The sequence below is a fragment of the Syzygium oleosum genome, unplaced genomic scaffold (genome assembly GCF_021117445.2).
Source record: "Syzygium oleosum isolate NSW1041296 unplaced genomic scaffold, Sole_v2.1 Sole_v2.01, whole genome shotgun sequence".
NCBI lineage: Eukaryota > Viridiplantae > Streptophyta > Magnoliopsida > Myrtales > Myrtaceae > Syzygium > Syzygium oleosum.
The window spans coordinates 6,547,589-6,571,966 of NW_026607485.1; the positions used below are offsets into that span (position 1 = coordinate 6,547,589).

At 40.6% G+C, this 24,378-nt stretch overlaps 1 protein-coding gene and 1 non-coding gene across 4 annotated transcripts; one reads left to right on the plus strand and one right to left on the minus strand.

Annotated features, from left to right (window-relative positions):
* The first annotated feature begins 315 nt into the window (after positions 1–315).
* On the plus strand, positions 316–1,938 carry LOC115685077 (uncharacterized). Its single transcript, XR_008816547.1, has 2 exons — positions 316–843; positions 1,788–1,938. It is a non-coding gene; the product is annotated as an uncharacterized LOC115685077 (transcript).
* A 9,250-nt stretch (positions 1,939–11,188) lies between these two features.
* On the minus strand, positions 11,189–14,404 carry LOC115685072 (sm-like protein LSM5). 3 transcript variants are annotated; one of them, XM_056310795.1, is made up of 6 exons: positions 14,259–14,377; positions 13,353–13,373; positions 12,649–12,759; positions 12,411–12,534; positions 11,974–12,046; positions 11,189–11,586 (listed from the first exon to the last, which is right to left on the minus strand). In XM_056310795.1, exons 3-6 carry the CDS (start codon positions 12,680–12,682, stop codon positions 11,554–11,556), a joined length of 264 nt encoding a protein of 87 aa, XP_056166770.1. In that variant the 5' UTR covers positions 12,683–12,759; positions 13,353–13,373; positions 14,259–14,377; the 3' UTR covers positions 11,189–11,553. The 3 variants fall into 3 exon arrangements, with proteins under 3 accessions (XP_056166770.1, XP_030465932.1, XP_056166775.1); XM_030610072.2 differs by lacking the exon at positions 13,353–13,373 and having other exon boundaries at positions 14,261–14,404; XM_056310800.1 differs by lacking the exons at positions 13,353–13,373; positions 14,259–14,377 and having other exon boundaries at positions 12,649–12,784.
* Positions 14,405–24,378: the final 9,974 nt, after the last annotated feature.

The window sequence follows — 24,378 nt, forward strand, 5'->3', positions numbered from 1 at the left end:
TTAGCTGATCATGGAGTTGAATTGAGTCCCCAGGCATTTGATCTTGCCAAGAGCTTCTCGATTTGACTAAGTTCTCAAGAATCTCCACTTCCAAGCAGGAGGGTGTTGCCTGATTGATCAGAGGCTCAATGGGCTGATAAGCTATCATCTTCAAGATAGACTCAGACTCTGCTTGCTAGTCGCTAAGAAGTGTTCATCGGATTTTGCTGAAACTCGAGCAGTTCCGGGGATCGTCGAGCTTGAATCTCCGTCCTAAATGTAGATCAGATCGAGCACCGAATGTCATTGCCGAGCGGAAATATACTCCTAGAAGAGCTTATGCATGCCGTGACAAGCTTTTGCCAAATCAGTCTCTCTCTTAGAAGGTTTGATTTCCTAGTCATCCACGGTACGACATGTAGGAGAACCACAGGGGATGATGTTCTTGTGCTCATCCTAGACTCTGTAATAAGCATCAGCCCTCGCTGACGCAACAACAAAGAAGAGAAAAGATTGCATATTGAAGACGCAACGAGCTGCACTAAATGGCCAAAGGCCCAAGTTCCTTGGACCCAACAGCTAAAGAAGCTTTCGTTAGTGGAAATGGTGGGGCTGTGTTGGCCGATGAACAGAGTGCGCCATGATGGGCCCTAAGTGATCTCCTCTCCACACGACTTTACCTAGTTTTTGTCCTTTTACTTGTCCGCCTTTTCCTTTGTTTTTCCACCTTTCAGCGGACTGCGCGAACGCTAGAGCAGCTTCGATATGGCGGTGAAGTTTCTGGATTGGTACGTGAAGATTGCGGTCTTCTCGGCTCTCGTCGGAGGCTCCATGGAGTTGTTCATGATCAAGACCGGTTTCTGTGTGAGAACCCTCCATTTCTTTGCCTGTTCCTGCAATTTTTTGTTTCAACGTTTCCACTTCTTTGTTGGGTTTAGGTCATAGCTAAAAATTGGTGCGAAATAACTCTGAAGTTGCTAGTTTTAGGCACCACTAAGGTGCAGATTTTCCGGTGATGGGTCGTGTTCAAATTCGTCTCTTTTTGGATGAGAAAAGCGTCATTTGGTCAGTAGCTTTGTGGGTGAAGTTGAGAATAGGATGGAAATTCATGATTTCAGTGGTATGTCTCTTTTGCTAGCTTGTGAAAGAGGAGGACTTTGATTTAGACTGTCGCGATGAACTGAACGTTCTCGCTGTTCTACATGAAAAGCCTAATGTGAAAAATGTTGTCTCGGGTGATGAATGGCAATGCCAATGAATGCAAAGCCTTCCGGTGTCTGTGGTAAACATATAGTTTGTGCAGCTAATTATCTGTTCATCGATGACATCTGTGGGAGAAACTTATGGAAAATAGTTTTGGAGATAGTGATTTAAAAATTGAACTTACAAAAGTGATGCACGTCTCAAGAAAATATTGAGCGGATTGTTCTGCATCTATTTCATATCTTTCTGGGTATATGGAAAGAGGTAAAATTTCTGAAGGGACACAATAAGATCCAGTGATTTGTAGCCCTGTTATAATTGCAATTCCTTTGTGATCCCATTGAAGACAGATGAGCTTTCCTCACTTGCATCTTTCTAAATGGACTTTGGTATAGACAAAAGATTGGGAGAATGTTGTTTGCTTGCCTTGCCTTCGTAATTACCTATACTCTCATTAGCATATTCATGACGAAGATTATCAGGTTCTTTCCCATGCCATTGGTAGCTTATTTGCTACCAAAAGGTCTTTCTAGCAAGGGATCAGCCAAGTTCGATCATTGAAAATATAATATTAAAAGCGAGATTATGGTGCTTGTATGTTGCAGATGATAAAGTGACTGTATTGGAGTCGGAGAAGCGGGCTTGGGAGAATTCGCCTGAAGCTCAGGCTGTCAGAGAAGCTCTTAATCCTTGGAGAAATCATGATGCAGAAGCAAAAAAGAAATCATAGTGCTGCCATTGTTGAGTTATTCCTGGTATGATTTTTTCTTTCCTGACTGCTCTCATTGCACGTCACTAGACCTTTCTTCAAATGATGTTCTTGATGAAAAAGTCTGATGACATTCAGAACAAATAGGTCTAAGTGGTCGAGCAATTTTGGTTAACTCCTTTTAGTTAGTGTGTAAACCATGTTATTCATGCAACATTTCGGCCATAGGTTTCAATAATTTTGGCTATTAGACTTTATGTATTACCAGTGGTCAGCCTTTCTGGTTCGCAAGCATATATTGACCCTTACATTCGCCCATTTTGTGGCTTTCTCGTTAACATGGCTGAGGGATGATTGACGGGACGATCAAACATTAGTTCTATTTGATTATGTTTAATCTTGTTGCCTTTATATGTCGGCAAAGAGTATTTAAACTTGGACGACTATACATGCTGATACTGTGAGCTTCGTGAGTGTGAGATGAGGATGTGAACTTCTAAACACGGAGATTGTAAACTTGATGCTTGAACTTTGTCTGCAGGAACATGAAACTTAAAATTACGCCAGACAGCATCCGCACCTCGGCTGTCTCTGTCCTGGAATGAATTTGGAACATCCTGAAATGTGCTGATGCGATTTCTGTCTTATTTCCCGCTCAGCGAGTGGGATTTTCCTGTATGCGGGCTCTGGAATTTATATGTTCTATTGGCATCGTTCTTTATGTAGGTAGTTCCCACATCATCATCCAAATGTACTTCACATTCTCTTTGGCTTACTGCAGAAAACCCAGTATAGCTTTCATGTGCTTTTTTTCTCTTTGATCAATAATAACGAAGTTCTATGAAAAAACTCGGTTTTGATCAGGTGATATCCGATGGCTGGTTGTCCTCGGACCATGTCGATGAACTGAAAAATGGTTATGTCGAGCGGTCAGACTCGTGTTGGCACGATTCCGAGGACGCAAAGGACCTAGCAATCATATCATGGCCCTCGAGCAGGCTCGTCAATGTGATGAGCATAGCGGTTAGGTCAAGGGGTCAAAGGCTTGCGACGGTTTTTCGACTAAACACCGTCTCAAAGGTCTACTAAATTAAAGTCAATCACATTTCGAGAACCTGTGGTACTTATTCTCGGTCTCATCAGAAATTCCGTGCAATTTTTGCACCGTGATTTATACGGTCCGTCGCATCACCCGCTGATTGAACCTGTACAGTGTTTCTCTTCTGCATTTCTCATATGAGCCCGTGATTTCACTGCTAGTCCAAATTAAGCTAGAAACTTGCCCGATCAAATGCTTATCTTAGGACTTCAACACGCACCAAGCATGTGTAAAACGTCTATCCTTTGGTTATGCACAAACCATTCCCACCTTGAGCAAGTAGAGATCATATTGGTCGGAGTTCACGGTCGCCTCGATTTCATTTGCTTCATTTGCTTCCTCGACGGATCTCATCCTTTGGATTGTGGGGTCAAAGGATCCGGCAGTCGAGATTTATCGAGCTCGTAGACATATTCGGAGCATTCTAAATAGTTATATTATTCTTCTATGCGCCAAAATCCCGTTTGGTTTTAAAACATACAATTCAAATCCTGTGATTGGTCCGACTACCGTGATTTCGCTTTCGTATTATGTCGAAAAGGTAAATGCGAGTTAATCGTGTTCGGGCAATAATCTCTGATAATGTTTTCGCTAAAATGGGATTATTATTGGATCGTGTTTTCCGAAATTTCCGTCACTACCCTTCCGGTTGGTGAGTAACAACCACGGCCACCACCTACATTTATATTCCATTAATTTTGCATGCGAGTGATGTCCGCAACTTATTATGCATCAATTAAAAGAATGCTAGGAAGGAGTTTCCCCCAACTGCCACTAGTTATGGTTGGAGGGAAAATATAGCACATAAGCTATGCATATGGCTATGTGATGTCGATTTAGTAGTTCAATTGTAACGGGAATGATACTTATGATTTAATTCTTTTTTATTTCAATCGAGGTCGTTAATTCATTTTACGTTCGTCAATATCGATTTTATTTTTAGATTATATTTAGAAATTTAGGTGGTGTTGTCTACATGTTGTTTTACTATATGATGCCTAACATAGCACATTGAAAAAATACAGGATTTTGGAGAAAAGATGGGGTTTTTCATAGGGAAACACTTGGGATATTGGAGAATTTGCTGTAATTTTTTTTTCCTTCTTGTTCTTTTGGTAGCCACATTTGACAATCTACATGAGTTTTTTTTTTTTGGTCGAAACAATCTACGTAGGTTAAAGAGTGCCGATAATTAGAAATTCCCAAAAGTTTTCAATGCGCGGATGTTGCGGAAGGTGAATGGGACAATCTGTCGCAATCGCTTTCGGTAGTTTTGCCATTTTTTTTTTGTCTGTCCTACTCTAACTCTCAACTCACTCTCAAACTTTTGCCTTGCCTATGCAGGGCGCGGGAGTCAAAATCCACATCTGAAACTACACGTTCCCACCCCTAGCCCCTCTGAAAAGGTGGGGATTTGAACTCCCCATCTCCCCCTTCCCAAATAGGAAGGGTGGCCACTGGGGCAAACCCAGTGGTTGTAGTTTTGCCATTTTAAGTTGCTCAAGAAGGCAAATGAAGGAGGACGATGAGAGCTTCAGGGAGGGTTGTGGCGACCGTGGAGACTGAAAATGAAGAAAAACCAAAAGGGCAATAAAGAACGAGACATTACACTTGATTTGTAGCCGATCTTATATGGAAATTCTTATCCCAACAATGTAGAAAAGGAAAATGTAATTTGAGAATTCTCATGCCACATTAAAAGGTTATACGGTTATGGCGAGCAGGCAAAATTCGATATCCTCTATTCTTCAGCCTTAATTAGCTGAATGATGTTGAAATTGGAGCAAAGATATCCCTCAAATGATGAATTCATCAGCTAAGCTCGTGTTTATCTATTGTTTGCTGCTGGCTAGTTGTGCAGGAGATGTTTGGGCCGAGACACGTGTTTTCATCTGGAACGAGTTGCCGGCTAGAACCAATCTGACAGTTCATTGCAAATCCAAGGACGACGATCTCGGAATCCAAGAGATACCGCCATCGTCATACTGGGTTTTCCATTTCGGAACCGATTTCTTCTGGAGGACGTTGTTTTTCTGCAGCTTTTCATGGCCGGGCGAATTTTACTCGTTCGATATATATGTACAAAAGAGGGACGAGAGAAGATGTCACTATTGTGAATGGAACATCTATCCCACTGGTCCTTGTAGGTTTGACCCTGGCACCAGAGGCTTCACCAATTGTTACCAATGGGATCAATATGAGAGGAAGCCTCCTACATAAATGTAAAGATGATGTTGTGAACCGATACATCACAATTTAGACTGGAATAAGAATAGAGGATAATCGAATTTTGCCACCCGCGAAATGACTTGGCCACAAAATGGGGAACCGCATGGGTCAAAATGAAGCTTTGCAAGCCAGAAAGGCTGATCAATGATAATGCACGAGTCTATTCAGCCAGAATCATTAAGACCTATCGCCAAAATGTTTCATGAAATACATGGATTACACACTAAATAAAAGGAGTAAAAAGCAAAAATTGCTCGACCACCTAGACCTATTTGTTCTGAATGTTATCAAACTTCTCCATCAGGAGCATGGTTTGCAGAAAGTTCTATCCTCGTTGAATGGAAGTGTTCGAGAAAAAATCATACCGGAGACAAACTCAACAATGGCGGCACCATGAATTCCTTGTTGCTTCTGCATCATGATTTCTCTAAGGACTAAGAGCTTCTCTGATAGCCTGAGCTTCTAGCGAACTCTCCCAAGCCCGCTTCTCCGACTCCGATACCTTTCAATGATACCTTGAATCATCTGCAACATGCAAGCCCCGCCATCTTCCTTTCAATACGATACCTTCAATGATGGAACTTGGTTGATCCTTGAAAGACGGACCCTTTAATAGCAAAACGAGCAACCAATGGCATGGTAAAGTATCTGATGATCTTCAGTCATTAAGATGCTTACAGAAGCAAACAAGATTCTGCCAGTTTTTTGTCTATACCAAAGTCCATTGAGAAAGATAAGAGAGGAGTTGCAAACATAACAACACTACCGCATCACTGCTTTTAATTGTGTTCCTTCAGAAATTTCACGTTTTTCCTGCTACGATATGAAGTAGACGCAGAACAATCTTGCTCAATGTTCTCTTGAGACGTGCATCACAGTCGCAAGTACAGCTTTAAAACCACTATCTCCAAAACTAATTTCTAAGTTTCTCTGTCCACAGAAGTCATCAATGAACATATTAATTAGTTCCATAAACTATCCGATCTCATGAGCAATAACACTCCGCAGACAGTTGGAAAGCTTCGCATTCACTGTCTGCATTGCCATTCATCACCCGAGACGGTCAATTCATCGCCATAATAAGACAGGTCTAAATCGAAGCTCGTCTCTTTCACAAGCTAGCAAAAGAGACGTACCACTGAAATCATGAATCTCCCCTATCCCCAAACTTCACCCACGAAGCAACTGACTGAATGATGCTCTTCTCATCCGAAAAGAGACGAATTTGAACACGACCCGCCAAGTGTATTCTGTACCATGCAGTTTAACAAGAAAAATCACACGCATTTCGCATTTACACCACGGAGGAACATCCAAATCTTCAAGCGGAAGAAAGTGGTCGGGATTTTATCCATAGCCCTCAGGATCGCAGAGCATTGACTCCTCTCCCGAGCTTCCACCGCTGATGGCCGAGTTCTCCGGCGACGAGCTTAAAAACTCTCAAAAACGGAATCCATCTCTTGATCGGCTAAAATTTATGATACAACCAAATCCAGCTCCAGAATCGCCACCTGCCAGCAGGGAGGAGACAACGACGGCGGCGCAAGGGCCTCTTCAAGAAGGTCTCCAAGCCCTGCCACCTCTGCGGTGCTCGCGCTTCTGTCATTGTCTTCTCCCCGGCCGGCAGGGCCCTTTTTTTCGGCGATGGCATTTGAAAACTTATGGAATTCTTAATTTTTGGTCCTCTTTAACTTATGTAGATTGTCAAATGTGGCTACTAGGGGTGTCAAAAATACCCGCTCAAACATGACCCGACCCAAACCAACCCGAACCGATCCGATCCAAATAGGGAATTTTCGTATTAGGTTGGGTTGGCCTTAACTTGTTTGGGTAACAGTACAAACAAGGCTTAAGCTTGTTTTGGATCTACCCGAGCCCGCCCGAAACAAGCCCACCCAAAACAAACAAGAGCCATTTGTTCTTCTTGCTGCAAGCCCGCCCCAAACCCTATCATCTTCTTCTAGAGCTCCGGATCTGCAACTAGCGATCGAGTAGTGCGACGCGCAGGCAAATGGTGGCGACGATCGGCGTCTTCGCCGTCGGCGCCACCCTGATTGCGGCTGGCATCACCAAGTTGGCGAAGTAGGGTTCTGCAGTGTTCCAGAAATATTCTCATGGGTTTGTGACCAAAAGTTCTCTGTTCAATGAAGGTGAATCTGCGAGGGAGGGAGCGAAGGAAGAAGAGAGAGGTCAGTCGAATCGAACGTGTACCTTGAGATTGTGATTGTACTCGCCGTTGTGTGTCAGTCTATAAGTCCCATGTTCAGTTCGCTCTCTAGAACCCTACTTCGACATATATGATGTTGCAGGCGGCTTTGAAGTTTCAAAAAGCTTTTTGCATATTGGAAATTCAAGATAGCAAATTTGTTGAAGAACTGTCCAAGGCGAAAGGGTTGCTTACTAGTGATGATTGGGATTATGCCCGTCACCTTCTTCCTTTCCTGAAGTTGTTCTTTGATACGACTTCAAAAGTTTCAGGTTCTTTTTATGTCACTAGTAATGATTTGGCAAAGGATGTCTATGGGCTTTTTAGGATGATTAATGAATATTGTGAGAATGAGGATAAAAGTTTGCAGAAAATGGCTAAAAGAATGAAGACCAAATTCAGTAAGTATTATGGCAACGTGAACAACATCAATCTTAATTTGTTCATTACTTGCATACTTGACTCTCGACATAAGTGGGAATATGTGAAATGGTTGATTAATGATGTTTATGAGAGCAAGCTAGCAGAAATTTTACATGATAAAGTAACATCATCGCTAACATCATTGTACGAGCAATACCGCACTGGTAAATACCCCCAAGGCAACTTGAGATTAAATGGTACAAGGACAGTAAATGTGTCAAAGTCTCCCGTGGTTGGTGCGAACTTTATGACTGCAAAGTATCTTAACAAAACGGGACAACAAATTTTGGAAGAAAAATCTGAATTGGATAAATATTTGGAGGAAGGATGTGAACATTATAGCCCCGACTTTGATATCTTAACTTGGTGGAAAGTTAATTCTTCGAGATATCCTATCCTATCCTCTCTTCCATTGCTCGAGATATTTTGGTCGTACCCGTATCGACTGTAGCATCAGAGGCCGCATTCAGCACGGGAGGTCGTGTACTCGATGTCTTTCGTAGCTCCTTGACCCCAAGAATGGTGGAGGGTCTTATATGTGCTTAAGATTGGCTACAATCCTTGCCACTTTCACTTTCAATTGAGGATGACTTAGAAGAACAAGAAAATTTTGAGTCAGGTCAGAAAACATAATTGTGGAATATTTATGCTTTGGTGGAGTTGCCTTGGTGGAGTTGCTTTGGTTTGGTTTGCTTTGGAGTAGATTTGATTCACTTTTGGTGGAGTTGCTTTGGTTTCTCTTTGGATCACTACGACTATCAACAGAATGCTGGCATCCGGCTAGTGTTAAACGTCCAATTGAATTCAAATGAAATGTTTGCATAGTTATTTGATTAGACATTAGAGACATTTTCCCTCGAGATCACTTGTTTGTCATTTTTTCTCTATTGGGCATGGGTAGATGCGAGAGTACATGATCTTGACTAGCCCTTTAACTTTGTTTAAACATTATTGATCTAGCCTCATGCAACTTCTCTCTTTTTGTTTCATTCCGATTCAAAGCTGGTGTTAAAATGGGTTGTTAACTTGTGTAAATAGGAATTTCTCGTGCCGTCATCATCTACTTCTGTACTTCTTTGTTTGAACAGGCGAACAAAACAACCTAAGTTCTGTTTATGGGATGTTCTGTTTCCTTCTTAAGAGAAGATGTAGGTGGTCAAGCAAAAATCTAAAACACGAACTCGACCCGACCCGACCCGATCGCGCAGCTATATCATGTTCGGGTCTTGTTTCGGGTCGGGCCAAGTAAACATATGCATTGTTTCGGGTCGGGTCGGGTATCATGAAAACCCGACCCATTGACACCCCTACTTGTAGGTTTGACACGGGCACTAGAGGCTACACTAATTGTTATCAATGGAATCAAAATGAGAGGAAGCCTCTTACATAAATGTATGGTTAGGAAAGATGATGTTGTGAACCGATACATCACAATTTAGACTGGAATAAGAATCATCTTACTTATCCTTTTTATATATATACTAATATTCCTTCGGCAGTTTTAATTCATAGGTGAACCAAACGAGGCGTATATACGTTTTTTCTGATTCCCCAGACCCTTCGTTTGGATTCAGTGGCTCACAAAGATTCAGGATTGGGACGTGATCGCAGGACTCCAGCTGTTCAATGGCTAATAAGGTGGATTACCACTCGATTTTCCGATTCTAAATCGCAATTATGACCCGCGAAATGACTTGGTCATACTTGCGCGATCCTAACGCAGTCTTGGACGTCGATCTCGGAGGTTTTCCGACTCTTTCCGTCTAAACCCAAAACCCTCAATAGATTAGACGTGATAATGGCATGTTATCTACAAGTGTGCTCGCTGGTGCTACTCATTCGACGTGAAACATCCTACTAAATTGTCGCAGATTAGAGAGATGTTAACTTTACATGATCGACTAAAGCGATAAGGGCCGGTTTTGTCACAAGACTGGGGGTTAAGTGCGATTAAGAAGCAAAGGGAAGTCCATAATGTCACTCTAAATATGATCCAACTCTTTCCACATTAAGAGGATGACCTTTTAACATTAAGTGATTGTAGGGACCTTCCTATTTCTCCTCTCTCAAGCAAACTTCCATTCTTGCCCCAGAAATGGGCCATCCCAATGATCGGTAGCATCTATCATACATTGGTCACATAAAAAGAGAACTCTAAATCAATGTGAATGTGAAAGAATAGTTATATGATATAATCAAATTACATAATCAAATTATGCATTCAAAACCCTTTTTCACGTGACTTTTCCTTTACCCATTTGTGAGGTGATAAGATATAATCAAATTATACCATTCATCAGCTTAAGCACATCAAGTAAAGTCTGCATATCAGCCCAGTCAAGATCGGTCATTAACCAATGCCACGACAGAAAATTTTCTGTAAGTCCTGGTTCTTCAAGTGTAAAGTCTGAATCACCTAAAGGCGTCACGTTCTTGACCTAAACAATTGCTTGAGTTACAAAGAACAAGAAGAACAAGATACTGAGCAAAGTAACCAGTTCTTCACTATTCAGGGGAATATGTCATGATAAATTTTGCAGGATTGATGCAATCTATGCATTTTATTTGTCAAATCAAACTGCATTTTGTGTAGACTCACTCTGCGAACGAGAAACTGATCACCATAGCCTGAGGTCACTCCTGATTGAATTAGTTAATTCTTCTTCCCCTCAGCCCTAGCATACTCAATTCTTCTTCCATTTGGTCTCCACAATCAAATTAACTAAGGAGATACCTAACTAACATAGCAATGACCTCTTGGCGAGTTTCTATCATATCCAGGGAAAATCATGACCCCCCTGTTATGACTAATCACACATTAATCTTCCAATTACCAAGTCATAACTGCTTCTAAGACCTAAAGAATAAAGACATCACAATACCCTTCTCCCGACCTCAAGAATAAAGAATGCCGCTACCGCAAAAACAAGAAACAGCACTCCACCCAAATAGCCAACCATTTAAAAACACAAGCAACGAAACCAATCAAGGTCAAAACAAGTGAGTTTGCTTTGGGCATGGATCTTTTCGTAACAGGCAGCAAATACAGCTACTTGGGTGGAAAACTGAGATCACTTAAAGCAAAATACGTCCATTATTCGTCTAGCTGTAGGCAGTAAAGTGCACATCTTAGGCCTGATGTGTCGGTACCAGAACCATACTGCATAATGAAGTAGAAGCTTTACGAGCAGGAGCAACAAGTACATAAGTGCAATTCTTTGATCTTTTCCAAAGAGGAAGTTGGGAACACACTTCTGCATTTAGATTGAGAATGTACTATAACACAGAAAGGGTAGTCAGATAGCAGGCCACCAAGAAGATAGCACATTCTGGATGAAAATACTCTACAACCATAGGGTTCCCATTCGTTGCACTAAAACAAGCCAAGACAGGTTCTTCAATGACAATGTACTTGAAGATGAAACCTAGAAACAACTTGCACCAAGCATAACATCTGTCACACCCTCAAGTTCAGCAAGACATAGATATTGAATAATAAGATGATGTGATCATGCACCATGCGTTGACCTATTTGCATCAGACATTCATACATGAGCTCAATCTAATTAGAGCTCAATCAACTAAGGTTGCACATTCATAAACCCAAAAAAAGAGGGTTATAAAATCAAACGATGTTGCTGATGAGACTTCTAACAACTAAAAATAACTACATAATCTACTATTGGATTAGAGGATGAATCCAACTCATTCCAGATCCGGGGAGCCACCGGGGACCAACTGCATCAAGACAAAAAGGAAGGCATCATCACTTAAGTGATTAAGGCACTCGAAAGTAGAATTCTAGCTTTTCGGTAATGTAATTATCAAGAGGTAAGACACAAGGTTGATTGAGACAAAGGACCAGATTCTTGTAAAGAATAGGCGATGATCACTTTTTTACCACAAAATTAAGACCAGTAATATTTCGTCAAAACATCGTCTAAGCATTTTCAGTCTACGTATTGGAAGGAATCTCTCTGAGTGGCTGATTGTTTCTGTTTCGTTAAGGCAATTGCTTACTAGTTGATAGATCACCAAAACTTTAAGCAAGACCGTGCCCTTATCGATGCAAGGGCTTAAAACATATAGCCATATCATTATCAGCAGAAGGAAGAAGTTTCTTACGATAGCTATGTTGTTTCCATTAAGCAAAATCTGATCAAGCTTTGTTATCCTTCGTCCTTCAGCAGTGATCTCACTGTATGCAAGAATGAAAACAGAATCTTACGGTCGCATGAAGCTTCCACAATTTACACCTAGAAGCTCAATAAAAAGAGGAGTGAGGGAGAAAAAGAAGGGAGGTGTTGGATGTTGAGCAAGGCCATATTGCAGATGCTTGTGCAGGTATCGATTCTCAGTTAGAAGCATAGATCATATTGAGGACAGAGAGGCCTCATAAACCACGGATTTGACAACTTCCAATGATTAACATTTAAATTGAGGTCATTTGCCCCTTCAGATAATAAATTGATGTCAAGAACATAGAATGGCTTCCCTTCACCCCAAAGTAATACGAGAAGAGTCTTGAGGCACAACTAAATTTGAGAGAGAGAGATACATACTACTCAGTGACATCCTCAAGGACCATGTTGACGTACACATCGAAGCCCCTAAGAGTACCAACAAGCTCCTTGTCTCCTTTCATTATAACCCATATTTTCGAACCTATACACCGGTCAATCAACTCTGCATATTTCATTAGCGCAAGATGAACATAAGTGGAAATGCCTCCCAATATTTCCGCGAATCCCAGGAAATTAAGGAAAACAAAACAGACATGAATTAAAACATCCTACAGACCTGACGGGAGGAGCTGTGAGGGATTGTTGGCCATGGAGGAAAGTGAGAACGCTTTCTGCTTGGAAGCAATGCAACTCAAAGTAGAGAGAGAGCTCTGTCTTTAAGAAACGGCTGTTGAGAGCACATTAAGAAAAATGATTGGATTCAACGTGACTCTCAGCTCTTGAGTAAGGTCAGGTCACCACACCATCTACACACTACACATTCTTTACGAGTAGACAAATAACCAAATGACAGCCACAACAGCACACATCTATAAGTCCATGCATGAGCATTTTAATTGAAAAGGCAAAACCAACACAAATCCATTACTATGCATATCCAATGCCACATGAATCCACGATTTCACAAACCTAGGACTGCACAAACACGCAATCACGAAAAATTATAAAAGTTCAAAATTTTCACCTAATTTGACACACGCATTGCATTTTAATATCTAACAACCAGTAAATTCCGGCAAATAAACATCAACCTATCAGAAGAAGCTAATCAGATTAGCACAAAGACAACACTCGACGGACTACACATCCGTCTAAAGAAATGCAAGCAATCAAATTAACTCATTCTGCAATTTAATTTGACCAAACAAAAGCAGAAAAAAGGAACTAAGCTAGACCAGGCACAAATTAATGAAGGGTAAACATAAATTAACATATTCCAGCCCTCCCAAGTTGCACAATGGTTGATTTCCAGTAACTTACATCGGAAATCAGCCAAATTACGCCCATATCCAAGTGATCTTGTCAGAGAGTACACTCGGAAGAATGGAAAAATAAGGGGAAAAAAGATTGCGCGTCATACACAGATACCCGGCAATAATAATCTCCGATGCTGGGAATCAGAAATTCTCGAATAGCCCAGAAATCGCAGCATACAGTGATATCTTTCTAAAGAACGAAAAGACGAAAGCTTTCGCCGGCAGACACAACAAGCAGCGCAGAAATAGCCGCATGAATGGCAGCAGAAAGCAGCAGAAAAATCAAAGAAAGAAAAATTGCTCCGCACGAAATGCTGGCGGAGATCGGTGTGGGCTAGGGGTGATCAGTTCCCGGACTGTCCGGTTCCCAACCGGACCATCATGTCGAGGAACGGAACCGGAGCGGACCGACCAATCCGGTTCCCGGGTGGGTAAATGGAACCGGTGGCGACAACATGGTAAATTCATGATCAGCCATAATTCCCTTTGTGAGTTGAACGCATTCTTTAACAGCCTCATTTTGGGAAAGCAACACGAGAACTATGCTAAACAAAAACCAAAAGAGAGCTCCGTTACGTAGCCGCCTGAGGAAATCACGAAACAGAGAAAACCATCCCAAAGAACCCATCCGAATACAAAGGGAACAGACGTTCATCGGCTCCATCCCATCGATCTACGCTCGACACTACAATCCCACCTCCTCAACAATCCATTGATACAAAAAAAAAGAAAAGACAGAGCCCCCTTGTGGGAAAACCCTCTGCGGAACCACCGAGAGATGACCCTCGAGGCATATGTGGATGAATGCAAAAAGGCAATTTCGTTCAGGCATTTCGACGAACAGATGGACAGCGACCGGTTCGAAGACGAAGAACGGCAAGGGAAAAGAAAACAGAGCACGGCGATGCTTACCTCGATGCGATTGCTCGGCCGGAAAACAGAGCGAGCGAGAAGATGTGTGAAGCAGCAGCGCGACTCGGGGCGAGGCGCGATTAGGGCTTTTTGAAGGCGACAAAGATATGTGGGAAGAGCGAAGCGTGAAGGTTTTAGTTTTTATTTTTCGGTATTTTTACTTATTTATTTGTAAGAAATTTAAAAAAAGGGCTCGCGCTTTTTTCACCTAATTTTTTTTTTTTGCATGTATTTAGGATCGACAAGGATATGTATTTCTATAAATGGTTTGAATGGATTGCCTTATTATAATGCAATATGTCAGCAGTTAATTATTCGAAGCGATCGAGGCGAAGATAATATTCCATATAATGTTTTAAGGAGCATTTTCTTTTGAATCTGCGTGATGATAATGGATTTTAGGATTTTGAATGTAGTTAACTTTGTCATATTCTTTAATTCTTTGAAAATATCCTTTAAAAATTATGCAGTGATGATAATGTAATCATACATATTAAAGTTATAATTAAACTGAATGGATTCGTTAAAACTGGTTCACGATTCTTTTCATTTTTATTGATTCATAGTTTCCTAGTTAAAAAAAAAAAAGAGCTGTACAACCCATTAAACAATAACTTGTTAGTTATTTGTCATATAAACTATTTTTTGAACATTTTTTGTCCCAAATTGGAGAAAAAAAAGAAAACCAAAAAAGAAGAAAAAATTGTTAGAAATAATCTTAAATTAAGAGTAAAGCTCCATATTTGATCTTAATCTTTGTTGTTTGAGTTGAGCATCGTAGATTTGTCTTTTAGTAAATTAGAAACCAAGAAAAAAGAAGAAAGAAAGGTAAGAAATAATCTTAACGCAAGAATGGATCCACAAAGAGTAATTTGGTCAATTCAAGATAGTAGAGGCGTGTCAGAAGCCAAACAATGGGTGGAAAAAGCGCTAGCCTTAAAAAACTAAAATAATAATCGGTCCGGCCCGAGTGGTCCAGATAGGCGGTTTCATCTCTAGAACCGAATCGAAATTAACTGATTCTAATTTTATGGAAAACTGGTGAACTCGGGAACCGCCCATCAAATGTAGCCTATGAATGACCAGAATAACGTTGTACCGAGAACTTTTAAGCTAAAAAAAAAAACTTTTAAGCTTTCCGAAGATAAGCTTCATGTATATTACAACTGAGGTTGAAAGGTACTCCTTGTAAGCCAAAAAGAGTTACAAAAGATTTTGGTACTTTTCCATGTAAGGAGACAAATATAAAGCATGACCCTTCTTGGTAAGACTTTTGGCTGCACTAATTCTGACAAATTAGAGTGAGTTTTCTTTTGGGCTGAATGCACACTAGGTTGGGTTGGCTTAGCGAAAATCAGGCTATACTGACTAACCTAATCTCTCTCTTGTTGTAGCTTAGATGGAGAGGATTATCAAGAAGGAAACAAACATGCAGCGTATTCCGAGCGCAAGCATCCAATTTAAGTATCGGATCGGGGGGGATGCGAAGGTATGGTTGAAAATGAAAATCAGAATAACTCGAGGGAGAATCCACCTGGAAGCAATTCGTCAACAATGTGAGTTCTATCTGATTGATTAACAGCTCATTCCTTTTTCTGATTTTGTATATGCAGAATCTTGTTCTACTCGATAGCCTATCCCTTTCATGATGATGATGGGTTATGATTTTGATGCTAAGAATGTGTTAGATATGTTCCTGTTAGATAGATTGCAGTAATAATGAGTGGATGCTTGATGTATGAATCCAAAGCAGCAATTGGGATGTATTGATCCACAAACATGCTGTCTGAATGAGCTGAGTTCAAGCTCTTTTAGAAAGATCATTAGTCCTAATCATCGCGATCTTTCAAGATCTCATAGAAAGATGCACTGTCCTTCCACCTTTTGCTATCTTTCAACATTTGAACTCCAGCCCTTAGATTTGATGTAGGATTGGTATAGAATCTCTGTAAATTGTAACCTCATACTATAGATATCTTATACGTTCAGCAGAAAAGGTTAAACGAGAAGCCTTCAGAAAGTATGCTTGGTGTGTGTCTATATTGTAGCTTCTGGCCTCTACTTTGTCTCTTCTACAACAGTCCCGCCATATTTGCACTGTAATACACTTTGTTTGGCTAGGGATCTTTTTGCTTTGATTCTCTTTGGATGCGCTTTGGTATTTTCATTGATTGTGTTTGTCAAAGACGGGACCTTCATCAGCATTAGCTGCTATCGCAAAGTCAGGCTACACAGCTGCATTCACATTAGTATTTGTATCTGAAATCGGGGATAAGGTAGTTTTAATCATGGACAGACTGATACTATTGCCAAGAAGCATTCGTAGGAGAAATTCTCATCTCCCTCCTTATTCATCGGTCTCATGTCAATTTAGTTTCTCATCTCAAAGCGGTATGTCCCCTCACAGTGTCTTGCGTCGATATCCCTCGCGCTTGCCAGTCGAGACGCCGCTTCCTTCCAGGTACTAACTTGGGCCTTTCCATGTGTTAATAGGGTGGGATTAGCAGCTCTTGATTGTCCCTTCTAAGTAGTGAATACATAGTGATATGAATATAAACAATGTGGGAGGTACAAAGTAATAGGAGACATGGGAGAGAGTTTCATTAGTTTCGGAAGCCTTGAACAATTTTCCATCACCGGCTTCCGGTTTCGACACCCTTCGACAATAGTTTGCCGATAATGGCCCGGACGTCTCTAATCTCGTTGCTCTTTCAGGTTTGAAGTTCATCAATCCATTTGTGTTTCTTTAATTATTCCATTAACTGAGTTTATAGGCATCGTATATGTATATATATGGAAAAGAAATAACCAAACCGAACTTCCCTATCAGAAAAAGCTTTTAAAGACATATATACCGCGATTAACCGGCATTTCCAATTTGGTGCGGTGCCATCTCGGCTAATTAATCTCGGATTAGATGAAAGGTAAATCTTTGGCTAATCTTTATCTCAATCGAAAAATGAAGGATGGACCTTATTCTAACTTTTCTACGGCTGCATATGATTATTCTTGTCAACTAAAAGCTATGCACAATAATTTAATAGCAAGAATCACAACCTAATTAACTACCAGAAAATCGCAGGGGAATTGTACAATCTTTATGTAAATATGATAAGTTCGTATAGGGTTTAATACATACAGTTTCAAAAAAGGTTTGGGTTGAATGATTGGGTTGGTTGGCAAATCAAAGAACAAGGTTTTGGCTTTTACTCCAGACAAATCCGGCTGTCGGCCGTGCGGGGGTTCCCTGGGTTACCAAAAAAAATAAAATAAAAAAATCCGATGATTAATGACATAAATTTGCTGTGTGACTTCTCTTTCTTATAATGAGAAAAGTCAGCTATTTAGATGGATCGATCTTGGACTCTTGATGCAATGTAGCTATACTTTTTAAATTAAATGTCAACAAATCTCTATATTTTCAATTCATTGGATTTCCTATTTAAACGATTTTTCTACGTATTCCGGCCACTTTGATCATATAGACTTTGTTCAGGTGCACACACCATCGGACTGGCACATTGTGTAGTATTTGATAGGAGGCCCTTCAACTTAGGGGTGATCGGTTCCAGGGTGGGTTGGGTCCAGACCTGAAACCTGAAACCAACCCTGTTATAATCGATTCCCAATTTTTGGAACCTAAAACCGACCCTGTTTTGGAACCGACCCTGTTTTTTCGGTCCGGTTTCAGGGTCTACCTAAGAACCTATTTTTTTTTTCCTTTTTTATGGTTTCATTTTTTTCTAGCAAAATAATATATGTTCTTGTCTACGATGCGAAACTGATATGTGACGAATTATTCCCTTCCTATTCATAAATTACAAGCAGCAAGCATAAAATGTTAGCGATCTGCATGCTAACAAGCACGAGTTCTTTTCTTTTCTATATTGGATAAAAGGGCGAAATTTCTTTTTAGTGAATTTAAGTTCTTCATCTAAACCAAAAGAACGACAAGAATGAATAAAGGGGGACTCCTGATGAACATATCAGGTTAACTCAAGGGGGTTCTCAACTCAAAAACGCAAAAATCACTGATCTTTAAGGAGCTTGACACATATAGAGTTTCGAGTTGAGGCCAACGACTGAAATCAGGTATGCAACCAACGCTTATATTCTACCATTAAACAAACTCAGAAGTCCAAGAAGCAAGAGATAAAAGTTTCAAAAAAAAAAAAAACTCAGACAAGCCGGATTCCGCAAGATTAGATGGCGTTTCTTCCCTCAAGTCCTCCACTGATCATCAAAATTCAAAGAATCTTCTACACCAACCCAAGCCCGCGGCAAAAAACCCCTAAAACTCGAACGCAAAACCTCAAACTCGAACTCGAACATTTCCCCAACACGAGAACAGATTTGGAGCTCGAGCTCGAAACCATCTGACCTTGCAACAAAGACGAAGAAGAGAGACTGAGGGAACGGAGGACTCACGGATCGGTGAGGGATGGACGGGCGAAGCGAACGAGGAGCCTCCTCGGTTGCGTAATTGCGTTCTTGCAGCGAAGAGAGAACTGAGACAGAGGAGCGGCGGAGAGAGAAGTGATACAGAGGAGCGGCGAAGAGAGAGCGAAGAGAGAAGAGAGGTAGGGTAACGTGATTGTCATTTAGGGTTTTTTTTTTTACATTATCTTAAAACCGGTTCTAAAACCAGTCCGGGTCGGTTTTTACTTGGAACCGGAAACCGGACCGGTTCTAACCGGTTCCAAAAAAATGGAACCGGTTCGGGAACCGGTTCCAAAAAAATGGAACCTGTTCAGGAACCGGTTCTAACAAGAATTGGTACCCGGACCTGTTTTTCAGGTGGGCCGGTCCGGTTTCTGGGTAAACCCGATCCGGTTGCATACCCCTATTTCAACTTCAATGGCAACAACCACACCAACCCTTCGCTCGATCCAGAGCGCTAAAGGCTCAATGCTCGAGGCCTCGCAATTCCGATTGAGCCCTCGCAATTCCGTCGGATGTTGGATGTATGCCCTAAAGTAACCATGTAGTAGTTACATGTTAGGAATTTAAATTGCACTATCAATTTCATTGTTTATTTGACAAGAACGTATTCATTCATTTGTCCAATTATTTATATAAATGAATGATTCCATAAGATCAATTATGACTTGACATATTCTTGAGACGTTAAGAACATGTGTAACAGGTTCATAGTTCTACTAAAATTTTAAATTGTTCCCAATTGATGGATCATTGAGTATATATTAATGATCCTGTTGAAATCAGTGTGTTCTTAGCTTCGCCATTAAGTATTGGATACTTAAGGGAATGACGAGTCAAGAGTCATTGGGTATTGTGATGCCCGAGTCAAAACACAGGTTCTTGTACCATACAAGTTTACTGAACGTGACATACATAGCAGCATGGAAGCTTTAAGCGTGGTCAATGTCTAATCGTTCATGCACTGGTCTTGTGTAAATAATCCTTAAACCTGAGGCACAGTATTGACTTATGTGTCGGATAGCTATGGTTCACAGGTGCGCATATTGCTGGTTCGTTGATCTGTCTTTGTACTTGGTCATGGTTCGTTCACACAAAAAGTTATATGTGTGCGCAAAATGGAATCTGCCTCCTTGTCACATGCAATAGACAATAATTATGTCCAATGTCATGTAATCATGACACTATATTGAAATCCTCGACTGGGATTGTAACCGAGAATGAACTATTCATGTCTTATATAAAATGCATGTCAGTTAGGTTTGTACATATGATCGACTTGGTGGCTTGACAAATATTTCATGGTCTTTGTTTGATCGGTACATAGTAAGGTAGAGGGATTGAATTACACTGTAGCCAAAACTGATAGGTTTATTGTGTTTTTAAAGCATTCACACTATCTGGGTAGCCATGACATATTGCTAGTTGTCAATCATGGCTTGTACGACCTGGAGGTTGATTGAGACAATCAATTTTCTTGGGAGTACTAATGTGTTGGTGCAAGTCTTTCTACTAGCTCAGTGATGAACCTAGGGATGTCACACACCATAATCAATTCAGGATGACGTTGAATAGGAGAGGCAATGTTGCAAATGTGTTTGCAAGCACAACAATCGAATTGAGTCGAGCTGAAATTAAATTAAATGGGATTTATTTTAATTTTATTTTTGGTCATGGGAGTGCGTGCATATGATGCACATGAAATGCACACATGCTAATTATACACACTTATTTTTAGTCATTTAAAATAAAAATAAAATGATTAAAAAATAATAATAAAATAAAATGTGCACGCACATGGTCAGCAACTCAGCACACGGTCAGCAACATGCATCACACACAAACAGCAACGGTTACTGTTCATCTGCACGATTAGCAACCGTTGCTGATCGTGTGCAGTGTGCACACGTGCACAATCAGGAACTGTTGCTGATCGCACATTAAAAGAGTGATCAGTAACAGTTGCTAAAAGAGAAGTGATTGTGCAAAAGAGCGTGTGCAATATGTGTGCATGAGAGTTAAAAAGGCTTTTGTCTCTTTTGGTACCGTGGTTGAAATATCAAGAGTGCTTAAAGTTGCCGTCATGAGATTGCTAACACAATTATAATGGTGATTACCTGTAAGTTCTTTTTTCTATTCGTCGTGCGATTGGTAGTATGTCTAAACTAGAGGTCCGACTGTGGGGCTTGAACTGAAAAATATCCGAATCAAGTTGTTTTGGACACGCTACAAGAGGTAATCCGTTTAAACCCTTTTATTATTATGATTTTTTATTAAAACGTACGAACAATTTCTTTGGAGATACATGCATGGTTTAATTTCATTCGTGCTTCCACTGCGTTTATATAATAATTAACTATGCATGTTCCGTAAACACCAACATCGGAATGGACCCCAACAGTTACTCCTCATTCGATACATACTACTTCACTGCGCTATCCCAAAACCAAGGCCTATTCATGTTCAACGCAACCCTTCTCACAGACAAGCGCATGGCAAATTTTGCTAGGATTACCCACGAATTCAATGTATTAAATATTGTCATTGCATTAATTTAAGTTCAGGGACAATATTGAATATTTTAAATATAGTTTGGGGACTAGTTTGAATATGTACCAAAAGTTCATGGACTACGGCCCCGTTTGATTCAGCTTTCGGCCTAGCATTGGCCAAATGCTAGCATTTGGAATGCCAAAAGCCCAAAGTTGGTTCGGACCGGCTTTGGGCTTTCGGCATTCCACAAATGCTGAACCCAAATTTTTTGTCCCCAAACTATCCTCACTTATTTTGGCTTATTCCGGTTTTGCCCATCTTGGTATTGTTCATCTTCTTCGTGAGGTGGCTGGCAAGGGAGGCTGGCGAGGGCAGCCGACATCGAATCGGGCCGGCGAGAAGTGAGATCGCATGACCCAGGCGACGACCGCCTGAGGTTGCGCGACCGCCCAAGCGCCACAGGCCTGGGTTGCGTGAGGCTATCTTCCGCCTGGGTTGCGCTACCACAGGCGGCCGTCGCCTGGGTTGCTCGACTCAGGCGGCCGGCGCTTGGGTCACTCGACCCTCACCGAGGGTCCCCTAGCCTCGGGCAACGACCGTCGGCGGCAGATCTAGGTCACCAGCGGTTGTAGGCCTTCGCCGGCTCTGGCGAAAGGTAGGATAGGTTTTTTTTTTTTTAATAAAAAAGATAATTCCCAAAGCCCTTTTACAAAAAAAAAAAATTTACCAAACACTACTTGGGCCAAAGTAGCTTTATAAATGATTTTTTACCAAACACCACTTGTATTTCCCCAAGAGACTTTAACCTAAAGGTATTTGCATTCCCCCAAGTAGCATTTGAAAAGTTGAACCAAACGGGCCATACATCTAACAAATTAAAAATTCAGGGACCATATTGTACGGTGAGCTAAAATTCAGGGACCATATTGAACAAATTAATAGTTCAGGGACCATATAGTACATTGGACTAAAATTCATGGATTATTTGTCATTATCCCATTTAGGATTGCGTCAATATGACTAAGTGCTTTCGTGGGTCATAATTGCGATTTAGAAACATAAAAACTGAGTGGTAATCCCTCTAATTAGCCATTGAACAAGTTGAGTTCTGCGATACGTCCCCATCCTTAAAAATCTTTCGGAGCCATATAAAAAGGAACGAAATTCACAAGCTACTTTATGATATGAGATTTCAACAACACATGAATAGCTTGATTAGCGGTCAAAGATGCAACTAATGATAGTCTTTTTTTGTAGTGCTTTGTTGGGCGACCTGAGAAAGTGCATCATCGACTTCACCATCCGAGTGCGATGGTTTAACGTGCGTCGGCAGAACCAATTCAAGTGGTTTCCTTTTGCTCTGGCCTAATGAAAATGGGGTATTGTGAATCGCGTTTAGTGGGTGTTTGATCCATCGTACTGTCGTTGCGAGAGTAACTTCGATCGAATGGGGTCCGAGGAATGGACATGTGAATGTAGATCGGGCACGCATGAAGATTTGATTCCCCCCCACCATGTATAAACAATCCCGTATTTGAATCGCTCACTGGAGTTTTGATTGCATTGCGTCTTATACGACTTATGAGATTAGTAGGATATGCCTTGGGTTAGGATTCACGATTTATGTGAACTTTTCTTGTGATCGAGAAAAGAGGAGATGAAGGGATTGTGTTCGATTCCTAAATAGTACTTGAAGAAATCATACAGAATTGCTGACATCCATTCAAAAATTCAAACTGATAGATGGCAACGTAGGGATTTAGGCAAAGCCCAAACCATAGATGCTTTGGCAAGCCAAGGAGGGGTAATGGTGGCTCCCACTCCCCTATAACCAAAATTTTCATATAATATTTGGTAATTTTCGGACAAGAATTAGGGTGCGAATGATAAAATTTCTCTTCCCCGACCTTATATCCAGCTAGAAATAGAAAAATCTAGAAATAGAAAATTTTATTTCTATTTTCCAGACGAGTTTCTGAGCAAAAAGTAATGTTTAATAACGATACAAAATTTCTGTTCGCGGAATAGAAATTTGTTTGATAAGTTATTCTTAAATTTATGTTCCCGGTGGCGGACGGAGGTGGACGGTCGGCGAGCGGGTGACAGACGGGGTAGGTGGCTAAGGACGGCCAGAGGGTAGCGGCGGACGGGCTGTGGCGGGAAAGTTGCAGACGGGCGGGGGACGGCCGGCAGGTGGGCAACGAGGGCAAGCAATTAAATAGAGTTGTTATTTTTGTATTTATTCCAGAAATAGAAAAGTATAAAATTTCAACTTCTCATTTTTTGTTCCAAACCTATTTCTGGGCTAAAAATTCATCCTAAAAATAGAAAAAATGAAATTATATTACCAAATTGATTTCTGTAACAAGCCTGTCCTAGGGAACAAAAAAATTAAAAAATAAGTAAATATAATGGTTATCATTCACACCTTTAGACTTAAGATTTTTATTAAAAACTTTTGTATCGCCTGGCCAAAATCAACTTACGTAGGGGATGAAACAAAGAACTTTTTTCTTAATGACAAAAACAAATTACATATCAAATGATTGTTACATATCAAATGATTGGGGTTATTGACCTTTATAAAAGTTCACAGCACGCAGATAATGGTAATTGATGTATTACATTATATCATTACAATCACATGACGTAACCGTTATGTCAAGTACATGTTCCCCATTTTAGTTTGCCATGTTGATGAAGTCATGAGTGGCGCAAGAATACTTTTCTTAATTTCTTCGTGAGAATCGATAGATTGATGGTAAAAAATAAATTATGGAAATCAAGTCCATTTGAACCGTTGATTCGAGCCCTTTGATAATGATTCAGATGTGGGACCCACATAATTAATGGTTCAGATTATTTTGTCCATCTAATTTACAGACTATGTAATAACTTCTCTGACTGTTTTTTTTTTTAACATGTCCTCTTTTAATATATCCACGTCATGTGCATACGTCACTTCTCGGTGATCAAAATAGGCTCAATATAGAATTAGATTTATCAATCTATCTTGATACTAAAATGGTTTAAGTTGCTTCAAATTATTATGCCTTCTCGGTCTACATGTTGTATTCTTTCCATCTACATGCATTGAAAGTTAATTGATTCAATCGATCTATGTCTAAATTCCCTTGATACGAATAGTCATGCAATATAAATGACAGAAACTTCAACATGCAATG

Bases quoted from the DNA above. Each gene is read 5' to 3' on its own strand.
- LOC115685072 (XM_030610072.2), bottom strand. From the start codon at position 12,682: ATGGCCAACAATCCCTCACAGCTCCTCCCGTCAG. The intron at 12,535-12,648 runs GTCTGTAGGATG...TGAAATATGCAG, and splicing joins CTCACAGCTCCTCCCGTCAG to AGTTGATTGACCGGTGTATA. The intron at 12,047-12,410 runs GTATGTATCTCT...TCTTGCATACAG, and splicing joins CTTGAGGATGTCACTGAGTA to TGAGATCACTGCTGAAGGAC.